This window comes from Oncorhynchus mykiss, chromosome 6, assembly GCF_013265735.2.
Source record: "Oncorhynchus mykiss isolate Arlee chromosome 6, USDA_OmykA_1.1, whole genome shotgun sequence".
Classification (NCBI taxonomy): domain Eukaryota; kingdom Metazoa; phylum Chordata; class Actinopteri; order Salmoniformes; family Salmonidae; genus Oncorhynchus; species Oncorhynchus mykiss.
The window spans coordinates 73,001,770-73,020,578 of record NC_048570.1 but is presented as its reverse complement, the minus strand read 5'-3'; the positions used below and the strand labels follow the sequence as shown (position 1 = coordinate 73,020,578).

The following is an 18,809-nucleotide window of genomic DNA, read 5'->3' as shown; positions in this document are numbered from 1 at the left end:
TAGCCTCACTACTGTATATTGCCCCACTCCTATTTCACTGTCTTTTTAGTCTTTACTTTCCCATTGTTCACCTAATACCTTTTTTGTACTATTGGTTAGAGCCTGTAAGTAAACATTTCACTGTAAGATCTGTAGTATTTGGCGCAAGTGACAAATAAACCTTGATTTGATGGACAACCCTGCAGTAAGCATGCCAGTTCTACATTCCCTCAAAAATTGCAACATGTGACATTGTGTTGTGTGACAACTGCACATAGTGGCCTTTCATTGTCCCCAGAACAAGAAGCACCTGTTTAATGATCATGCTGTCATCAGCTTCTTGATTAGCCACACCTGTTAGGTGGATGGATTATCATGGCAAAGCAGAAATGCTCACTAACAGGGATGAAACCAAACTTTAAAGATAAACGTTTCATGCATATGGAACATTTCTGAGATTTTTTAAATATTTCAACTCATGAAACATGGGACCAACACTTTAAATGTTGCGTTTATATTTTTCAGTATAAGTACCATCATGTGTACTTTGGCCAACCTTTAGACCCCCTCCACTGAAACAAAAACACAGCAGACAAGATCTTTCAAAATGGATATTTATTTTTGAGAAAGACTCCTTATGCCACCAGAGCAGAAGCAGTAGAGGATTCGCTGTGAATTAAGAGGGAAAAGTGATTAGTAAAGGAAAGCTGTGTAATCAACCAAAGTTGATCACCAACTCTGACTAACAATACAAGTAGTCGTATGGTTGATAATCAGGTCTTAAGTCAATACGTGTACATTTGTTGGTATACATTTTCAGCCTGCGGGAGACTGATAATTAACCAGTTAGAGTAATGCCTCTGGCAGTTGGTAACAATTAAATAGAACCAGGGTCAGGGAGATGTATGAAGGGGACTGGCAGGTTGGCACAGAACAGCCATTCTGCTAATTTACCTCCAAGGTTTTATCTAGCACATAAGAAATATCTCAGCTCTTACAAGGGAAGAACAGGACAATGAAATGTGCCATTTACTGAACTAACAAACTGAAAATATTAATAGAGTAGGTACTATGCCTTCATGCTGGCTTAATCTCCTTAAGGCCAATAAAGCAGCAAAGAGTTAATACGTACTACTTCCAGTTGGGAGCAAGAACTCTCTTGGTCTTGTAGTAACGTGCCAATCTGTGGATTCTACTTTCAGTGAGAATCAGACGGAACTTGGCATCCTTGTCCTGCAAGAAAAAAGTTTAGTTAAAAAGCCCTTCCACATAGTTAAAAAGCCATTCCACAGTCAAAAAATCAAGACAGTCAATGGCAAAGGCGGGTATTACAACAGAGTTAAATTGTGCACTACATGGTTTGCCTCCCCAGTCATGGCCCAGAGGCTCTGGGAAGGCAGGAATATGCAGGATGCCATCCCTACCAGCCCAAAGGCTGGGAACAGGCTTGCTGTCAATGTTGTGGCACGGCACTGTAGTCCTACGCTCCTATAAGCCACTTGGACAGAGCCATGCAAGAGCAACCTTACCGGATGTCCACATTGAGCATCAGTCAATTAATTTTTACATTGGGGCTGTAATTTAGTTGGATTTTCAAACAACTAGTTTTGCTTGAGAATCCTGGTGGTTTAACCTTGTGACTAGGGGGCAGTATTTTCATTTTTGGAAAAATAACATTCCCGTAGTAAACAGGATATTTTGTCAGGACAAGATGCTAGACTATGCATATAATTGACAGCTTAGGATAGAAAACACTCTAAAGTTTCCAAAACTGTAAAAATATTGTCTGCGAGTATAACAGAACTGAAAAATCCAAACAGGAAGGGACTTATTTAGAAGGCTCTGCGTTCCTATGCGTCCCTATAGAGCAGTGAATGGGCCATCAACCAGATTACTTTTTCTATGGCTTCCCTAATGTGTCTAGTGTCACAATACATAGTTTCAGGCTTTTATTTTGAAAAATAACATTGCATTAGTGGTCTGCTGAAGTCTCTCAGTGTTTGGTGCGTAAAGGACAAATGCGGCCATTGTTTCTCTCTCTCCTACTAAGAAGCCACCATTCCCGGTTAATATATTATCGAATAGATATTTGAAAAACACCTTGAGGATTCATTATAAACTACGTTTGCCATGTTTCTGTCGATATTATGGAGCTAATTTTGAATATTTTTTTGCCGTTTTCATGACTGCAATTTCCAGGCGATTTCTCAGCCAAACGTGAAGAACAAAAGGCGCTATTTCCCCTACAAAAATAATCTTTTTGGAAAAAAGGAACATTTGCTATCTAACTGGGAGTCTCGTGAGTGAAAACATTCGAAGCTCATCAAAGGTAAACGATTTAATTTGATTGCTTCTCTGATTTCCGTGACCAAGTTACCTACTGCTAGCTGGACAAAATGCTATGCTAGGCTATCGATAAACTTACACAAATGCTTGTCTAGCTTTGGCTATAACGCATATTTTGAAAATCTGAGACAGGGTGATTAACAAAAGGCTAAGCTGTGTCTCAATATATTTCATTTGTGATTTTCATGAATAGGAATATTTATGTCCGTTGCATTATGCTAATTAGTGTCAGATGATGACAACGGTCCCGTTCACGGGCTGGGGTGTCACTAGAGGTTAACAGTCTCCACCCGCCCTGGAAGTTAACTCGAGACAAACATTTAAATGCCCTGTTACCTTTCGGTTCCTCTCCAGATGCTTCCTTATAGCAACAGCCTTCTTGATGAGGTGGTAAAGATCCTCAGGCAGGTCAGGGGCCAGGCCCTTGGACTTGAGGATCCTCAGGATCTTGTTTCCAGTGACAAAGCGCACCTGGGCAACACCATGAGAGTCCCTAAGGATCACACCTGTGGAGAGAATAGTATCAGCCTTTTCTAACTTCAGTCTCTTTGTATTTTCCCCTCTGTGGTTTGTACTTTGTGTGGTCAACCAAACCCGAAATGGTTTGATTGTAGAAAAATAGACATTGCGTTCAACTTTTGTTCTAAAAAGTATGTCGAGAAAGATTAAAATGTGAGTATATGCCTAGGACAACACTGGCTAAATCTGGATTGATAATGTTGAACCTTGAATTCACTTTCAACGGCACAGCAGCTTCAGAGAAAGGCGACAAGGAACGCATTGATTTTAGCACACCTGACAAGATCATACCATTCATTTGATATGGCCGTTGGGTTAGGGTGCATAAATCATTGCTACCAGATGAACTGAGAAGAGAACCTTATGGAAAGGGCTGGACAGTATACAAATTAACAAGGTACTTACCGATCTGGGAGGGAGAAAGACCCTTCTTGGCGAGCTTGAAGATCTGCTCTTTGACATCATCAGATGTAACCTTCAGCCACTGTAGACAACATTTCAGAGTTTGAGAGACCGATTTCCCCTTTGTTCATTTAAACTTTTATTCACAGTATCGATCCTTCGTTCGATATTTAGCTAGACTGCAATATGACATGCACATTCCAGTCAAAGTTGCCTCAATGTTGATATTGGCAAACCATGTGGTCACATTACCAGGTTAACCAGATTCATAAACATATTATACAAACTAAACGCCAGTTAACCATCCAAAAGTTTCATGACATTGGAACGTTATGAACAACTAGATTCTTACGGTGGGCACACTGCGTCTGTAGGGAAGTGCAGACTGGGACAGGCCCTTGCTGAAACAGAAAGTCGGTGTAAGTCGGTAGCTACAGTAACTACATTATGATGACAAACAGCCATGGGCTGCTAAAGCCACGCTTGGACTAGAAAAAATGCATTTCAACTAGCTAGTTATTTGGGTACTGCAGTACTGTATAACTAACTAGATACCTAGTTGGCTAGTACGGTACTGTGTAACTAGCTAGTTACCTTGCTAGTCTTGGGTAGAAACTATGGCTAAACTACTCTACATTACGTTAACGTTAGCATTAGAATGGGCAAACGTTGTCATGTGGTTTAAGGCGACGATTTCATCGAGCGGGTTATTTGTTTCCATTCCAATATCAACGCATATATAACTAAAACACCTATATAATTATTCTAATGACTGTAAACCATCTGCTAACTTGGTAGGACTGTGTGCGCGGCCATCATGGCACTGTGTCGGTAGAACGCTAGTTGTTAGCCAGCTAGCTAGCAATAATTATTGTTTAAATATTTGAACAAATGTGTAGACAAAACATCTGTTGGGGTTGATGAGAAACTGTAAAACGAATAAAAAGTTCCAGCTACGGAGAACAAAAGCCAATATGCTAATTATTTCCGAATTAAACGCATGCTTACCCAGGAGCGTGCATGCGACCCATGATGGCGTTCTAAAGGAAAAGAAAGAGGCAGAAAAACCTGCGCCCTTTCGGAAGTAGATCTTTTAATCGGAAATGACGTAGGCTGAAGGGAAAAACATGTATGGTAGGACTAGCGAATTGTTTAAATACAAATGGCTGTTGTGTTTCATATCGACCACGGAATGAGTGACATTTTTTATTAAATATTTGCATAATGATGGTTTATGTGACATGTTTGCTTTCAAATACAGTGCCTTGCAAAATGATTAATTGCCCTTGGTGTTTCTCCTATTTTGTTGCATTACAACCTGTAATTGAAATGGATATATATGTGGATTGAATGTAATGGACATACACAAGATATTCAAAATTAGTCAAGTAAAAAAAAATGTTTTAAATTAAAAGTGGTGCGTGCAGATGTAGTCAGCCCCTTTGCCATGAAGCCCCTAAATAAGAGCTGGTGAAACCTTACCTTCAGAAGTCACATAATTAGTTAAATAAAGTCCACCTGTGTGCAATCTAAGTGTCACATGATCTCAGTATATATGCACCTGTTCTGAAAGGTCCCGGAGTCTGCAACACCACTGAGCAAGCACACCATGAAGACCAAGGAGCTCTCCAAACAGGTCAGGGACAAAGTACAGATCAGGAAGTACAGTTGCAAAGCTCCACAGAGGAGATTGGAGTATCTGTCCATAAGACCATTTTAAGTCCTACACTCCACAGAGCTGGGCTTTACGGAAGAGTGGTCAGAAAAAAATAAGGAAACATGTTTGGTGTTTGCCAAAAGGCATGTGGGAGACTCCCCAAACATATGGAAGAAGGTACTCTGTTCAGATGAGATGAAAATGTATATTTTTGGCCATCAAGGAAAATGCTATGTCTGGCACAAACCCAACACCTCTCATCACCCCGAGAACACTATCCCCACAGTAAAGCATGGTGGTGGCGGCATCATGCTGTGGAGATGTTTTTCATCGGTAGGGACTGGGAAACTGGTCAGAATTGAAGAAATTATGGATGGCGCTAAATACAGGGATATTCTTGAGGGAAACCTGTTTCAATCTTCCAGAGATTTGAGACTCTACGCATACTACTAAAGCAACACTTGAGTGGTTTAAGGGGAAACATTTAAATGTCGTGGAATGGCCTAGTCAAAGCCCAGACCTCAATCCAATTGAGAATCTGTGGTATGACTTAAAGATTGCTGTACACCAGCGGAACCCATCCAATTTGAAGGTGCTGGAGCAGTTTTGCATTGTAGAATGGGCAAAAATCCCAGTGGCTAGATGTGCCAAGCTTATAGAGACATACCCCATGAGACTTCCAACTGTAATTGCTGCAAAAGGTGGCTCTACAAAGTATCTTCTTTGGGGGGGTGAATAGTTAATAGTTAACCTAGCAAAGACTTTATAGGTGACCTGGAGCCAGTGGGTTTGGCGATGAGCATGAAGCGAGGGCCAGCAACTGAGAGCATACAGGTCACAGTGGTGGGTAGTATATGGGGCTTTGGTGACAAAACGGATGGCACTGTGATAGACTGCATGCAATTTGCTGAGTAGAGTGTAGGAGGCTATTTTATAAATGACATTGCCAAAGTCAAGGATCGGTAGGATAGTCAGTTTCATGAGGGTATGTTTGGCAGCATGAGCGAAGGATGCTTTGTTGCAAAATAGGCCAATTCTAGATGTAACTTTGGATTGGAGATGCTTAATGTGAGTCTGGAAGGAGTTTACAGTCTATCCAGACACCTAGGTATTTATAGTTGTCCACATATAAATCAGAACCGTCCAGAGTAGTGATGCTAGTCGGGCGGGCGGGTGCAGGCAGTGATTGGTTGAAGAGCATGCATTTACTTTTACTAGCATTTAAGAGCAGGAGGCCACGGAATGAGTGTAGTATGGCATTGAAGCTCGTCTGGAGATTAGTTAACACAGTGTCCAAAGAAGTGCCAGAAGTATAGAGAATGGTGTCGTCTGCGTAGATGTGGATCAGAGAATCACCAACAGCAAGAGCGACATCATTGATGTATACAGAGAAAAGAGTCGGCCCGAGAATTGAACCCTGAGGCACCCCCATAGAGGCTGCCAGAGGTCTGGACAACAGGCCCTCCGATTTGACACACTGAACTCTATATGAGAAGTAGTTGGTAAACCAGGTGAGGCAGTCATTTGAGAAACCAAGGCTGTTGAGTCTGCCGATAAAAATGTGGTGATTGATAGAGTCGAAAGCCTTGGCCAGGTCGATGAATACGGCTGCACAGTATTGTCTTTTATCGATGGCGGTTATGATATCGTTTAGGACCTTGAGCGTGGCTGAGGTGCAACCATGACCAGCTCGGAAACCAGATTGCAAAGTGGAGAAGGTACGTGGGATTCGAAATGGTCGGTGATCTGTTTGTTAAATTGGCTTTCAAAACAAGAACAGTGTCTGGACAGGGGGAACAAAACGACATAACAACAATAATGCTGACACGGGGAACAAACTGAGGAACTGACAGATATAGAATGGCAATCAACAAAGTAATGGAGTCCAGGTGAGTCCAATATTGTACAGCTGCGCGTAATGATGGTGACAGGTTTGCGTAATGAAGGACAGTCTGGTGCCCTCGAGTGACAGTACCCCCCCCGAGCCGGCAGAGGCGTGGGAGCCTGGCGAGCCGGCTGAGGCGTGGGAGCCTGGCGAGCCGGCTGAGGCGTGGGAGCCTGGCGAGCCGGCTGAGGCGTGGGAGCCTGGCGAGCCGGCTGAAGCATGACGTGGGGTGTGCGCCGGCTGAGCCAACCGAGGCAAGAAGACCACTCGACCCAGCTAAGGCATGGAAGCCCGACAAGCTACCTGAGGCACCCCCGGTACAATCGGCAATGGCACCCAGACCCGACGTCACCAACTATAACAAAAACTCCCTGATGCTTCTTTTAGTGGTTAGAGCATTCTGTAAGGATCGACACTGGAAACGAGAAGCAAGTACAGAGAGTGAACATTTACTGTAAAACAGACATTAAAACAAAAACAGCATCTGGACAGGGGAACATAACAACAATGCTGACACAGGGAACCAACTGAGGAACAGACATAGATAGAAGGGCAATCTACAGAGTAATGGAGTCCAGGTGAGTCCAATATTGCACGGCTGCACGTAATGATGGTGACAGCTGGCGGCAGAGAGGGAGAGTAGGAGCAGGTGTCACACAGAGGCTGACATCTAAAATATTCAGATTTTATTAAAATATTCATATTTAGGGCATCAATCATTTCCTGAGCATTTTAAGGACATCTCAGTAGGGAAAACAGCATCCCGGGTCACCTCAGCATCCTCCTGTAAAGGGAACAGAAGAAGAAAAAAATTTAGCTGAGAGAATTAAGAAAAATTTGACCATTTGTGACTTTGATTGTGCGGCGTGACCATTTTACCTGCTCATGCACCTCCACCTTAGTCTTCTTTGTAGTAGCAGCCTCCTTCTTCCCCAGGCAACAAAGACATCTCAGTCTCCTCCAGAAGGAGGCCTTCTTATTGGAGGAGTCTTTACTTGCCACTTTTTCCACTTCAGCCATTATTTCCATTGGGGTCTCCTCAGGCACAGCCTGGCTGATCAGGTGGACCACCTTAGTCTCATCTTCCTCATGGATACTGGTCAGGGTCTGTTCAGAGCACCCTGACCTCAGTGACAGGGAAGACATTGCCCGGCTCTTTGATCTCTTCCTTGGCACGGTGGGAGAGGGATACTTCTCCAGCGGAGGCATTCTTTCTTGTTGGATTAGTTCCTCACAGCGTGGGTAGATTGCAAAAGGCCATGACTTATCCACACAATGTGAGGACAAATGGCTAATAATGCTTATCTCATTAGAGTCATGTTCCTTGGAGCCCCAAGCAGCTTTAGTAAGAGGTGGCATTGGTGAATGCAAGGATGTCACGGATGCAAGGAGTTGGGAAACAGAAGTCACTGGCGTTCCCAAGGAGGTTCTGGATGCCATGATCTGGCTCATGGAGATCCCAGTGAGTTCACTGACCTGAACCACTTGAGACATTTCTTCAGTGAGCTCCTCTATAGAAGGGGCCATTGATGAACGAGATGGACTTTGATCCATGACAATTTATAGATAGATCAATCCATTGATCACTCATGAAAAAAAAGTTATTATTGCTCTTGCTCTGAAAATAATTGCACAAATCAAAATTACATTATAATACAACGCTGGTATTCATTGAATTTGGCAATGTTTCCAATTTGTCCTGATGGTGGCACTATGTGACCAAAGCTTGAACCCCAGAAGCTTGCAGCTATATTTGAATTTGAAGTTGACTGATGGCTAATCTTGATCCACTAGAATGCACATGTCATCATTCATCATGTAACAACATCTGCCCTCATAATGATGATGATTATGATGTAATAATCATAGAAATAGAATGATTGTAATTATATTGAATCATTCTATTGTCATAATGATGATAGTTTATGGATAAAATAGCCCAGAGCCATGTACAATGAAAAAATATATAAAAACAACATGTAGAGTGTTGGTCCCATTTTTCATTAGCTGAAACAAAAGATCACAGACATTTTCCAAATGCACAAAAAACGTATTTCTCTAAAATGTTGTCCACATTTTTTTAACTTCCCTTTTAGTGAGCATTTCTCCTTTGACAAGATAATCCATCCACCTGACAGGTGTGCCATATCACCTTGTACTTTGGACAATAAAAGGCCACTCTAAAATGTGCAGTTTTGTCACAACACAATGCCACACACATCGCAAGTTTTGAGGCAGTGTGCAATTGGCATGCTGACTGCAGGAATATCCACCAGAGCTGTTGCCAGTGAATTGAATGTTAATTTCTTTACCATAAGCCGCCTCCAATGTCGTTTGAGAGAATTTGACAGTACGTCCAACCGGCCTCACAACCGCAGACCACATGTAACCACGCCAGCCCAGGACCTCCACATCTGGCTTCTTCACCTGCGGGATCGTCTGAGACCATCCAACCGGACAGCTGATGAAACTGAGGAGTATTTCTGTCTGTAATAAAGCCCTTTTGTGGGAAAAAAGTCATTCTGATTTTCTGGGCCTAGATCCCACGTGGCTGGGCCTAGCTCCCAAGTGGCTGGGCCTATGCCCTCCCAGGCCCACCCATGGCTGTGCCCCTGCCCAGTCATGTGAAATCCATAGATTAAGGCCAAATTTATTTATTTCAATTGACTAATTTCCTTATTTGAACTGCAACTCAGTAAAATCATTGAAGTCAAATAAAATTGTATTTATCACATGCACCGGATACAACATGTGTAGACCTTACTGTGAAATGCTTACTTACAAACACTTAACCAACAATGCAGTTCAAAAAATAGAGTTAATAAAATATTTACAATAAATTAAAGTAGGAGTTCTTAAACTTCTTCAGCCTGGGACCCAAGCTTAGGAAAATATGCAACTTATACGTAAATATCGGTACATTTCATTGCCCTTATGCCTAAAAAAAAGCAATATACATAAAAACAAATAAAGAAATACCCATAAATATATTTTGTTTATTTTTCTCTATTAAAAACACTCTTACATATCTGTCTAGGTTGGAACTGTTGCAGTTAAAATACAATAAATAATTTCATTCTGAACTGGAATAAATGGATTGATCACATCACACAGATGTATAACAGAACACACACAGGCTTTTTGATCGTGCAACCCTAAGTAACAGTACAGAGTTGGGTATGGCTGCCTTTTCCTGTTACGCTCCTTGCCTATGGAATAGCCTGCAGACTAAACTTGAGACTCTTGTCCCCCTTGCCCATTTTAAATATTTATTGGAGGATTTTTATTTTTGTGTTGCTTGTAACTGTTTCGGGTAATGCAAGTTCTTGTGCTGTTAGGGGAATAACCTGTGTGTAAATGTAATCTGCTGCTGTATTTTTTTGTGTTATCTGTGATTGTTTTGTTTGTCTTGTTTAGTTTCTTAATCATTGTACCTAAACTGTATACGCAGGGCCCAGCTGTAAACATGTATATGCAGGGCGCAGCTGTAAAAGAGACCTTGGTCTCAGTCTGTGTTCCTTGTTGAAATAAAGGTATAATAAATAAAAAAATAAAAAAATTCAGGCCTACTGTACATCTTAAGGTATAAATTATTGTTTATAGAAAGTCTAGGTTGGAAATGTTGCTGTTAAAATACATGTTTTATTCTGAACTGGAATAAACTGATTGATCACATCACACAGATGTAGCTCAGAAAATGAATACATACACACAGTCCTAATGAGAGGTTGAAGTTTTCAACAAGCATGTCTATTCTGGGATCTGTTTTTGACAGTGCAAAACTGAGGTCATGCTCAGCATTGACACTGTTTCTGTACTTGAGAACCATGAATTGCATAGGTATGTAGTGCCAAGCTGGATCAGAATATCTACTGCTTTCTCAGTTAGGCAGGGGACTGCTTCCTACTGCAGATGAGCAACCCAGAACTGTGTGTGTTTGCCTCAAAAAGCATCTTGCGTCAATCAGTTTATTCCAGATCAGAATAACAATTATTACTTGTAATAGCAACACTTCCGACCTAGACTTGTTTTCAACAATAATTTCTACAGTAAAATGTACAGTAGGCTTGAATTTTTCATCTTCATCTGTACTGTTTCTTAGGGTTGCACTATCAGTAGCTAGTTAGCTGGCTTTGGCTAACGTTAGCTATTAGCTGTGCAACGTTACAAACCCAGGGGATTGTTTGAAAGAGAAACTCACATCTACTACTATGCGAGATAGTACATCCTTATTTCTGCGTATCATCATCACTTGTTATAAAATGACAATCCCTTGTTATTTTACTTTTCCACTTTCCTGAAGCATTCTGCAATGTTCTAAAATAACTCCCCGGGTTTACCGTCATGTAGTGCCTCGATGTTTGGTCAGGACGTGTCGTTTTTGATTAATTTGTTCGTTTTGAGACTCATTAATAAACACTTCTCCACACAAAACACATTGTGGGCGCTCCTCGTAATTTCGCAACGTTTGTATGAAAGCGACAAAAGGCAATCACTGTATTTGCGTTTCATGACGATTGAACTCAGTCAGAACTTGTGGCTAGCTAGCATGAGTCCATTTCATGACATCGGTTAGTGGTGGCGAGTGGGAATAACAAATCAGTGGCTTGAACGACAGCGCTGCATCATGTGGGTCGCAGAGTGATCTTCAAGGAAACTTCAGAATAATATCCGGTAAACCGCGAAGCACACGGTCATCTCCCGCTACCTCTCCCACACACGCAGCTGCCAAACTAGAGCAGAGACCGCTGCTAAGCACTGAACCGAGAGCGCAGTTGCACTTGGCCAAATCAATTCCAGTAATTTCGAAATAATTATACATTTACGTCGCGACCCACCATTAACAGGTCCGCGACCAATACTTTAAGAAATGCCGAGCTAGAGGAATATAATGCTGACTACACCCATGACGCGCATGTTGATTTTGTCTATTAAAATACCAAAATCAACTATTAATCAATTATATTCATTTCAGGGCAGGTTGAAAAACATTAAACATGTATCTGTTGCTAGCTAGTTTGTCCTGGGAGATTAACATTGGGCTGTTTTACCTGACATGCATGTGGTCCTTTTTTGAGCTGGTTCTTTGTAGAATTTTGTCCCTGGGTCATACAAAATAATAATATATTTCTCTACTCTGAAGAGTAATCCACAGATAAAAAAGGTAAACCTATTTCATTTTTTGTTATCTTTATTTATTCTCTCCTCATGAGTCTTTAAAGCATTCATGTGGGTTTGTATCTTCCTGATATCCAATAAAGAGGGGACTTGCGGCATGTGGAGTTTCTAATAATGAACCAAGTTCTATTTTAGCGCTTGGCTATTAGTTGGTTCAGAGTTGGTTTTGATATTTTACCTGCACGTCATGATCGTGTTTGGTGTGGCTGGAGAAAATCAACATGCGCGCGAAGCATGTTAGTTCCCAAAAGCCTGTTTCAGCATGGGCAACGCCATTGAGGACTTCCACGAGATGGAAGAGGAAGTGAGGCATCCCACTGCCTATTATTTTTCTGATTCTTATACAGTAAATTAATTAAGCACACCAGACCCAGCTGCTAATGCATTGGTGCTAATGGGAGAGCCATCCCTCTAAGCAGACTGGAACTGCCATTTTTTTCCAATGGTACACTGCTTGAGTGGGACATTTTTATTTATCTACCATCTTTGCCTACACCATGTTGAAGTAGTCAACTGGGTGGGTATTCCTATGGTTTAAGGAAGGATGATATAATTCAATCTGGGTCATCAGGAGGGATCAGCCAATTAATTATGCTTGTGTGTAAACATCCCATAACTGCACACTGCATAACTTACTTCGCTAGCCTTGGCGTCCTACCTGTTCAAAGAACATACTCCGGGTGGCAGTATGCACCCTTTCAGTTTGTTTATCAACTCATAGAAGTAGTAGTAGAAGAAAATAATAAAATTGACTGCTTCAAAATGGACAAGCCAGTGCTCTGAGGCCATAATGGGACCGATACAAAGAAGAGGCCTCTGTCTTTCTCTATGGTTGGGGCATAGCCTCTTTATTTGGGGCAGACAATGATGTTTTCTATCATCTCTAGTTGAAGTGTTGTGTCAAGGTGCGTCTTGTGTCGCCAGATGTCTTGGCGACAGATATTCCACACCAGCTGCGTGGTGCTTCTGGTACAGCTGCTCTGTCTGGAGGCAGTGCCCATCAGTCTGGACAAGACCAAGGTGAACCAGCCGGAGGACAAAGCCTCAGAGCCATCACCAAGTGTGGTAAGAGTTGGTGAAGGATCACGTACCAAGCAAGCACAGTGGAGAAACATGGCAGGCAGAGCAGCCCTAACAGCCATGAAAAAAGCAGTCATTTGTGTTTCCTGTATGAGCTCACACCAGTTATACCAGCTAGCAAAGATTTTCTCTTACATAATTTATTGAATTCTAAAGTATACAGACTGAACTGAAGGTCTATTGGATGATGCATGAGCTAGTATGCATGTTATGCATACTACTACTACTTACTACATTATTTCATGTAACAGGACACTGGACTCCACTATGACCGTTATCTCAGGGAAGTCATTGATTTTCTGGAAAAAGACCAGCATTTCAGAGAGAAGCTCCATAACACAGATATGGAGGACATAAAGATATTCTAACTGTCCTGCTCATTCTTGTCGTTCTTACTCTCTCCTTGAGTCATTAGTCATGAAAAATTCAAAACAGCAGCAGTATGATAATGATTACATCACTTTTCCTACAGATGGGGAAGCTGGCCAAAGAGCTGGACTTTGTCGGCCACCATGTAAGGACACAACTGGATGAGCTAAAAAGGCAGGAGGTTAGCCGGCTACGGACACTGATCAAAGCCAAGCAAGACATTGAAGGAGGGAACGGTATGCTGCCCAGTGAAAAGACCATTAATATGCCTTAAGTGCTGTACTGTTACCATCTAGAAACACTAGGGTGTGTGGGCAAGTGACCAAGAAGTACATTTTTGAGGGAAAGGTCTCAGGAGGATGTGGTTACTGTAGCGTCAGTGTTGAGTCACCTACTTACTTGTGAAACATGCTTCTGAAAATCTCTGCTTCGAATCACAATAATAACCGCACACTATTACAGACAACAGTAACGTCTCACTTCAACCTCTAATAGGAAGGATTACAGGCTAGTATAGATGCACACGGGGTGAGCTTTGCCACTGGATAACTATTACAGTGCCAATGTCAGGTCATCAAATGTCATATTTGTGTAATGACTCTGTTAAACCTCACTCACAGATATGGCAGTAGACCACCAAGCTCTGCTGAAACAGTTTGAGTACCTGAACCACATGAATCCTCACACCTTTGAAGTGGAGGATCTGGACAGACTCATCAAATCAGTAAGTATAATGTAGAATGCATGGTACGTACATACAGTAGCTTACTAAAGTACCTGTAGTCCTTTTCTCTTCAAGACATTTTAACTCTCATCCTTCATTTGACCACAAGGCCACAAACGATCTGGAGAACTATGACAAGGAGCGCCATGAGGAGTTCAAGAAGTACGAGATGACGAAAGACCATGAGCGAAGGGAACACCTCAAGACTAGACGATGGAGGGAGGAAGAAGGAGGAAGAACATTACGAGGAGATGAAGAAGAAACATGCAGACCATCCCAAAGTCAACCATCCAGTAAGTCCAACTGCACTTGGATGATATGTTGCACACATATGGTCTAGCCAGTCTCTAGACCATGGATGGGCAAGTTTAATGTGGGGGCGGGTGGTGGGGGGCCGCAATAAATCTGAACTCATCATGAGTGGCTCGAGGGTCTGTATCTAAACATTTTTTAGCTGACATGGTTTAATTGAGTGACTGACATAACGAGAAACTGCTGATGCACAACCACATTTCAAAATGGGATCTTGTGTTTTCTACTATTCTAACTCCCAGCAGTTAGTTGAGACCCCAAATTAGTTCCTAAACAATATACACTGACTGTAGAAAACATTAATGACACCTGCTCTTTCCATGACATAGCTTTCACCCGGTCAGTCTATGATCCCTTATTGATGTCACTTGTTAAATCCACTTCAGTGTAGATGAAGGAGAGGAGACAGGTGAAAGAAGGATTTTTAAGCCTTGAGACAATTGATACATGGATTGTGTGTGTGCCATTCAGAGGGTGAATGGGCAAGACAAAAGGTTTAAGTACCTTTTGAACAAGGTATGGCAGTAGATACCTGGCGCACCGGTTTGAGTGTGTCAAGAACTGCAACGCTGCTGGGTTTTTCACGCTCAAGAGTTTCCTGTGTGTATCATGAATGGTCCACCATCCAAAGGACATCCAGCCAACTTAACACAAGCGTGGGAAGCATTGTAGTCAACATGGTCCAGCATCTCTGTGGAATGCTTTCAACACCTTGTAGTCCATGCCCCGACAAATTGAGGCTGTTCTAAAGGCAAAAGAGGGTAGAACTCCATATTAGGAAGGGGTTCCTAATGTTTTGTACACTCATGCTAATGTTTTGTACACTCATGCTAATGTTCTGTACACTATGCTGTATATGTTTATTTGTTTATGGAAATTGATCTGCGAGCCTACAAAAGGGTTCAAATGCAAAATTTAAATTGTCTATTTCTGCTCTAAACTTTCCCCATAATGATTTAGCTCAAGTTAGCCATTTATATCTAACAGGGGATGAACATTTGTTGTTTTTTGCTATGCAGGGCAGCCAGAATCAGTTCAAAGAGGTGTGGGAGGAAGCAGATGGTCTTGACCCTGAAGATTTTGACACCAAGACCTTTTTCAAGCTGCATGGTAAGTTCTCATCAATAGACATCACAGGTTGGGGCAGGTACATCCATCTCAGAGTTCCTTAACATTCTTGCGTTTGAATTTTCAGATTCCAATGGAGATGGCTTCTTCGATGAGCAGGAATTGGAGGCATTGTTTACCAAGGAGGTAAAGATTTGTCCTCTTTTTGAATGTTTCACTTGCAATGATGATGAAACGTGTGCATGTATAGATAACGGTTCATTCTGTGGGCTCAGCTGGAGAAGATCTATGATCCTACCAATGAAGAGGACGATATGGTGGAGATGGAGGAGGAGCGCCTGCATATGAGAGAGCACGTCATGAGCGAGGTATACTGTTGTCCCGGCCGTGAACCTTGCATACTACACTGCTCAAAAAAACAAAGGGAACACTTAAACAACACAATGTAACTCCAAGTCAATCACACTTCTGTGAAATCAAACTGTCCACTTAGGAAGCAACACTGATTGACAATACATTTCACATGCTGTTGTGCAAATGGAATAGACAACAGGTGGAAATTATAGGCAATTAGCAAGACACCCCCAAAAAAGGAGTGGTTCTGCAGGTGGTGACCACAGACCACTTCTCAGTTCCTATGCTTCCTGGCTGATGATTTGGTCACTTTTGAATGCTGGCAGTGCTTTCACTCTAGTGGTAGCATGAGACGGAGTCTACAACCCACACACGTGACTCAGGTAGTGCAGCTCATCCAGGATGGCACATCAATGCGAGCTGTGGCAAGAAGGTTTGCTGTGTCTGTCAGCGTAGTGTCCAGAGCATGGAGGCGCTACCAGGAGACAGGCCAGTACATCAGGAGATGTGGAGGAGGCCGTAGGAGGGCAACAACCCAGCAGCAGGACCACTACCTCCACCTTTGTGCAAGGAGGAGCACTGCCAGAGCCCTGCAAAATAACCTCCAGCAGGCCACAAATGTGCATGTGTCTGCTCAAATGGTCAGAAACAGACTCCATGAGGGTGGTATGAGGGCCCGACGTCCACAGGTGGGGGTTGTGCTTACAGCCCGGTTTGGCGGTGGGTCAGTCATGGTGTGGGGTGGCATTTCTTTGGGGGGCCGCACAGCCCTCCATGTGCTCGCCAGAGGTAGCCTGACTGCCATTAGGTACCGAGATGAGATCCTCAGACCCCTTGTGAGACCATTATGCTGGTGCGGTTGGCCCTGGGTTCCTCCTAATGCACGACAATGCTAGACCTCATGTGGCTGGAGTGTGTCAGCAGTTCCTGCAAGAGGAAGGCATTGATGCTATGGACTGGCCCGCCCGTTCCCCAGACCTGAATCCAATTGAGCACATCTGGGACATCATGTCTCGCTCCATCCACCAACGCCACGTTGCACCACAGACTGTCCAGGAGTTGGCGGATGCATTAGTCCAGGTCTGGGAGGAGATCCCTCAGGAGACCATCCGCCACCTCATCAGGAGCATGCCCAGGCATTGTAGGGAGGTCATACAGGCACGTGGAGGCCACACACACTACTGAGCCTCATTTTGACATGTTTTAAGGACATTACATCAAAGTTGGATCAGCCTGTAGTGTGGTTTTCCACTTTTGAGTGTGACTCCAAATCCAGACCTCCATGGGTTGATACATTTGATTTCCATTGATAATTTGTGTGATTTTGTTGTCAGCACATTCGACTATGTAAAGAAAAAAGTATTTAATAAGAATATTTAATTCATTCAGATCTAGGATGTGTTGTTTTAGTGTTCCCTTTATTTTTTGGAGCAATGTCTATTCCCATGGATTGCTAGCACTGAAAGTTAGAGATTGGTTTAGTTGATTTAATGAAATAAATAGTTCACATGGTGACTGATCTCACTGTTTACAGGTGGACACCAACAAAGACCGACTAGTCTTCTTAGAAGAGTTCCTGATTGCTACAAAGAAACATGAATTCCTGGAACCAGATGGTTGGGAGGTGTGGTAGCCATATCTATTTAACTGTCATTCATACAGGCCTACTTTTAATATTTCAACATTATAACTCATTATTATGAAATGGCAAGAGTAACAAAAACCACACCATATGTCTAAACACTCCTACATTCAACCACACTGTAATTATGTTGCTTTTCATATCAATAAGGAGAGGTAGAATGAACCTCCTTTTATTAGACCTTAGAGCAGAACCGTAGGCGAGGAGGAGATGAGGAAGTTTGAGGAGCACCTGACCCAGCAGGAAGAGGACCTCAACCAAAAAGCATCAGACCTCCAGAAACAGAGGGATGAGTTGGAGAGGCAACAGGAACAGCTCAACTCACAGAAAGTAGAGCTTCAGCAGGTACAGAGTGGGCAGTGGTAGAACAGACACAACCAACAGGTTCTCTGTTACTGTAATGCACTTCTTTTGTGTGGTATTGTTCTTTTTGACATGAGCTGACATGTTTACCTACAACCATTCATCTGCTTATCTCTGTTTGTCTGTGGTGTTTCAGGCAGTAGAACACATGGAACGGTTGAAAACCCAGAAAGTTGAGCCCCCTCCAGAGGTTCATGGTGAGTGATAGTTTACCCCAATTCCATTTTCTCTTTACTGGTGTGTCGTGTATTTTTCAGAATGTAGAGGTGACTATGGAAAATGGATCTTAAGATGAGAACAATTCTATTGGGGAGAAAATAAACAAAATTCTAAAAAGATGTAAAAAATTCACTGTATTCAAAACTACTCCCTTTTTCAGTAGAAGGGAATGCTATCCCAGAGCCACGAGGAGAGTACCATCCTTTGCCCCCTGGGCCACCAAGATATGTCCCATAACCACCCGGGTATGAAGCAAGACAACCACTTCCAGAACCAAATACCCCACAACACCCAGGATTTGTCCCAACCACGACTCCAGGATCTGCCCCCAGGCCATCAGGCAGTGCCATAGGGCCAACATGACTTACCATGTCATGTTGCCATAGGCCCCCATCAGAACCAGCTCACTCAACCCCAGCTGTCAGATGAAACTATAAACACCTCTGGCTCCATGGCCCCCCACCCACAGACCTTTGCACACTGGACTGGAGGTATATAAGTACTGTGGAGGTCCCTCCATATGGCCATGTGTGGCCCGTTATCCTGAAAACCAGCTGGAGAACACAGGAGGCGTTTACAGTATCTCTGCCCACTTGTGGATATCAATTTGAGCCTAGAAATGTTTTATACGTTTGCAGTCAGGGAATTTGTGTTATAGAGTGCATATATGGTATGGATTGGTCATAAGTGATCATTACTTAAAATGCAGAGC

General features: G+C 42.7%; 2 protein-coding genes, 2 non-coding genes and 2 pseudogenes across 4 annotated transcripts; 1 reads left to right on the top strand and 5 right to left on the bottom strand.

Moving 5' to 3' along the window:
- Positions 1 to 577: 577 nt before the first annotated feature.
- LOC110526541 (40S ribosomal protein S13) lies at positions 578 to 4,366 on the bottom strand. The gene is made up of 6 exons (XM_021607593.2): positions 4,255 to 4,366; positions 3,599 to 3,647; positions 3,250 to 3,328; positions 2,662 to 2,831; positions 1,112 to 1,212; positions 578 to 648 (listed from the first exon to the last, which is right to left on the bottom strand). Exons 1-6 carry the CDS (start codon positions 4,275 to 4,277, stop codon positions 615 to 617), a joined length of 456 nt encoding a protein of 151 aa, XP_021463268.1. The 5' UTR covers positions 4,278 to 4,366; the 3' UTR covers positions 578 to 614.
- Positions 879 to 1,007, bottom strand: LOC118965119. The gene has a single exon (XR_005052450.1). It is a non-coding gene; the product is annotated as a small nucleolar RNA SNORA19 (small nucleolar RNA).
- LOC118965096 lies at positions 1,322 to 1,524 on the bottom strand (annotated as a pseudogene).
- Positions 3,040 to 3,171, bottom strand: LOC118965112. The gene has a single exon (XR_005052444.1). It is a non-coding gene; the product is annotated as a small nucleolar RNA SNORA68 (small nucleolar RNA).
- Positions 4,367 to 7,154: 2,788 nt separating the features above from the next.
- On the bottom strand, positions 7,155 to 8,862 carry LOC110525049. The gene is made up of 2 exons (XM_021604998.2): positions 7,668 to 8,862; positions 7,155 to 7,572 (listed from the first exon to the last, which is right to left on the bottom strand). The coding sequence occupies exons 1-2, from the start codon at positions 8,340 to 8,342 to the stop codon at positions 7,501 to 7,503; spliced, it is 747 nt and encodes a 248-aa protein (XP_021460673.2). The 5' UTR covers positions 8,343 to 8,862; the 3' UTR covers positions 7,155 to 7,500.
- Positions 8,863 to 12,659: 3,797 nt separating this feature from the next.
- Positions 12,660 to 18,434, top strand: LOC110526540 (annotated as a pseudogene).
- The last annotated feature ends 375 nt before the right edge of the window (positions 18,435 to 18,809 follow it).

Coding starts and splice junctions, on each gene's coding strand:
- LOC110525049 (XM_021604998.2), bottom strand. CDS start 8,342: ATGGATCAAAGTCCATCTCGTTCATCAATGGCCCCTTCTATAGAGGAG. Junction 7,573..7,667: donor AGGTGGAGGTGCATGAGCAG/GTAAAATGGTCA, acceptor TTCCCTTTACAG/GAGGATGCTGAGGTGACCCG.
- LOC110526541 (XM_021607593.2), bottom strand. CDS start 4,277: ATGGGTCGCATGCACGCTCCTGG. Junction 3,648..4,254: donor GGTCGCATGCACGCTCCTGG/GTAAGCATGCGT, acceptor TTTCTGTTTCAG/CAAGGGCCTGTCCCAGTCTG. Junction 649..1,111: donor CTTGCTCCCAACTGGAAGTA/GTACGTATTAAC, acceptor CTTAATTCACAG/CGAATCCTCTACTGCTTCTG.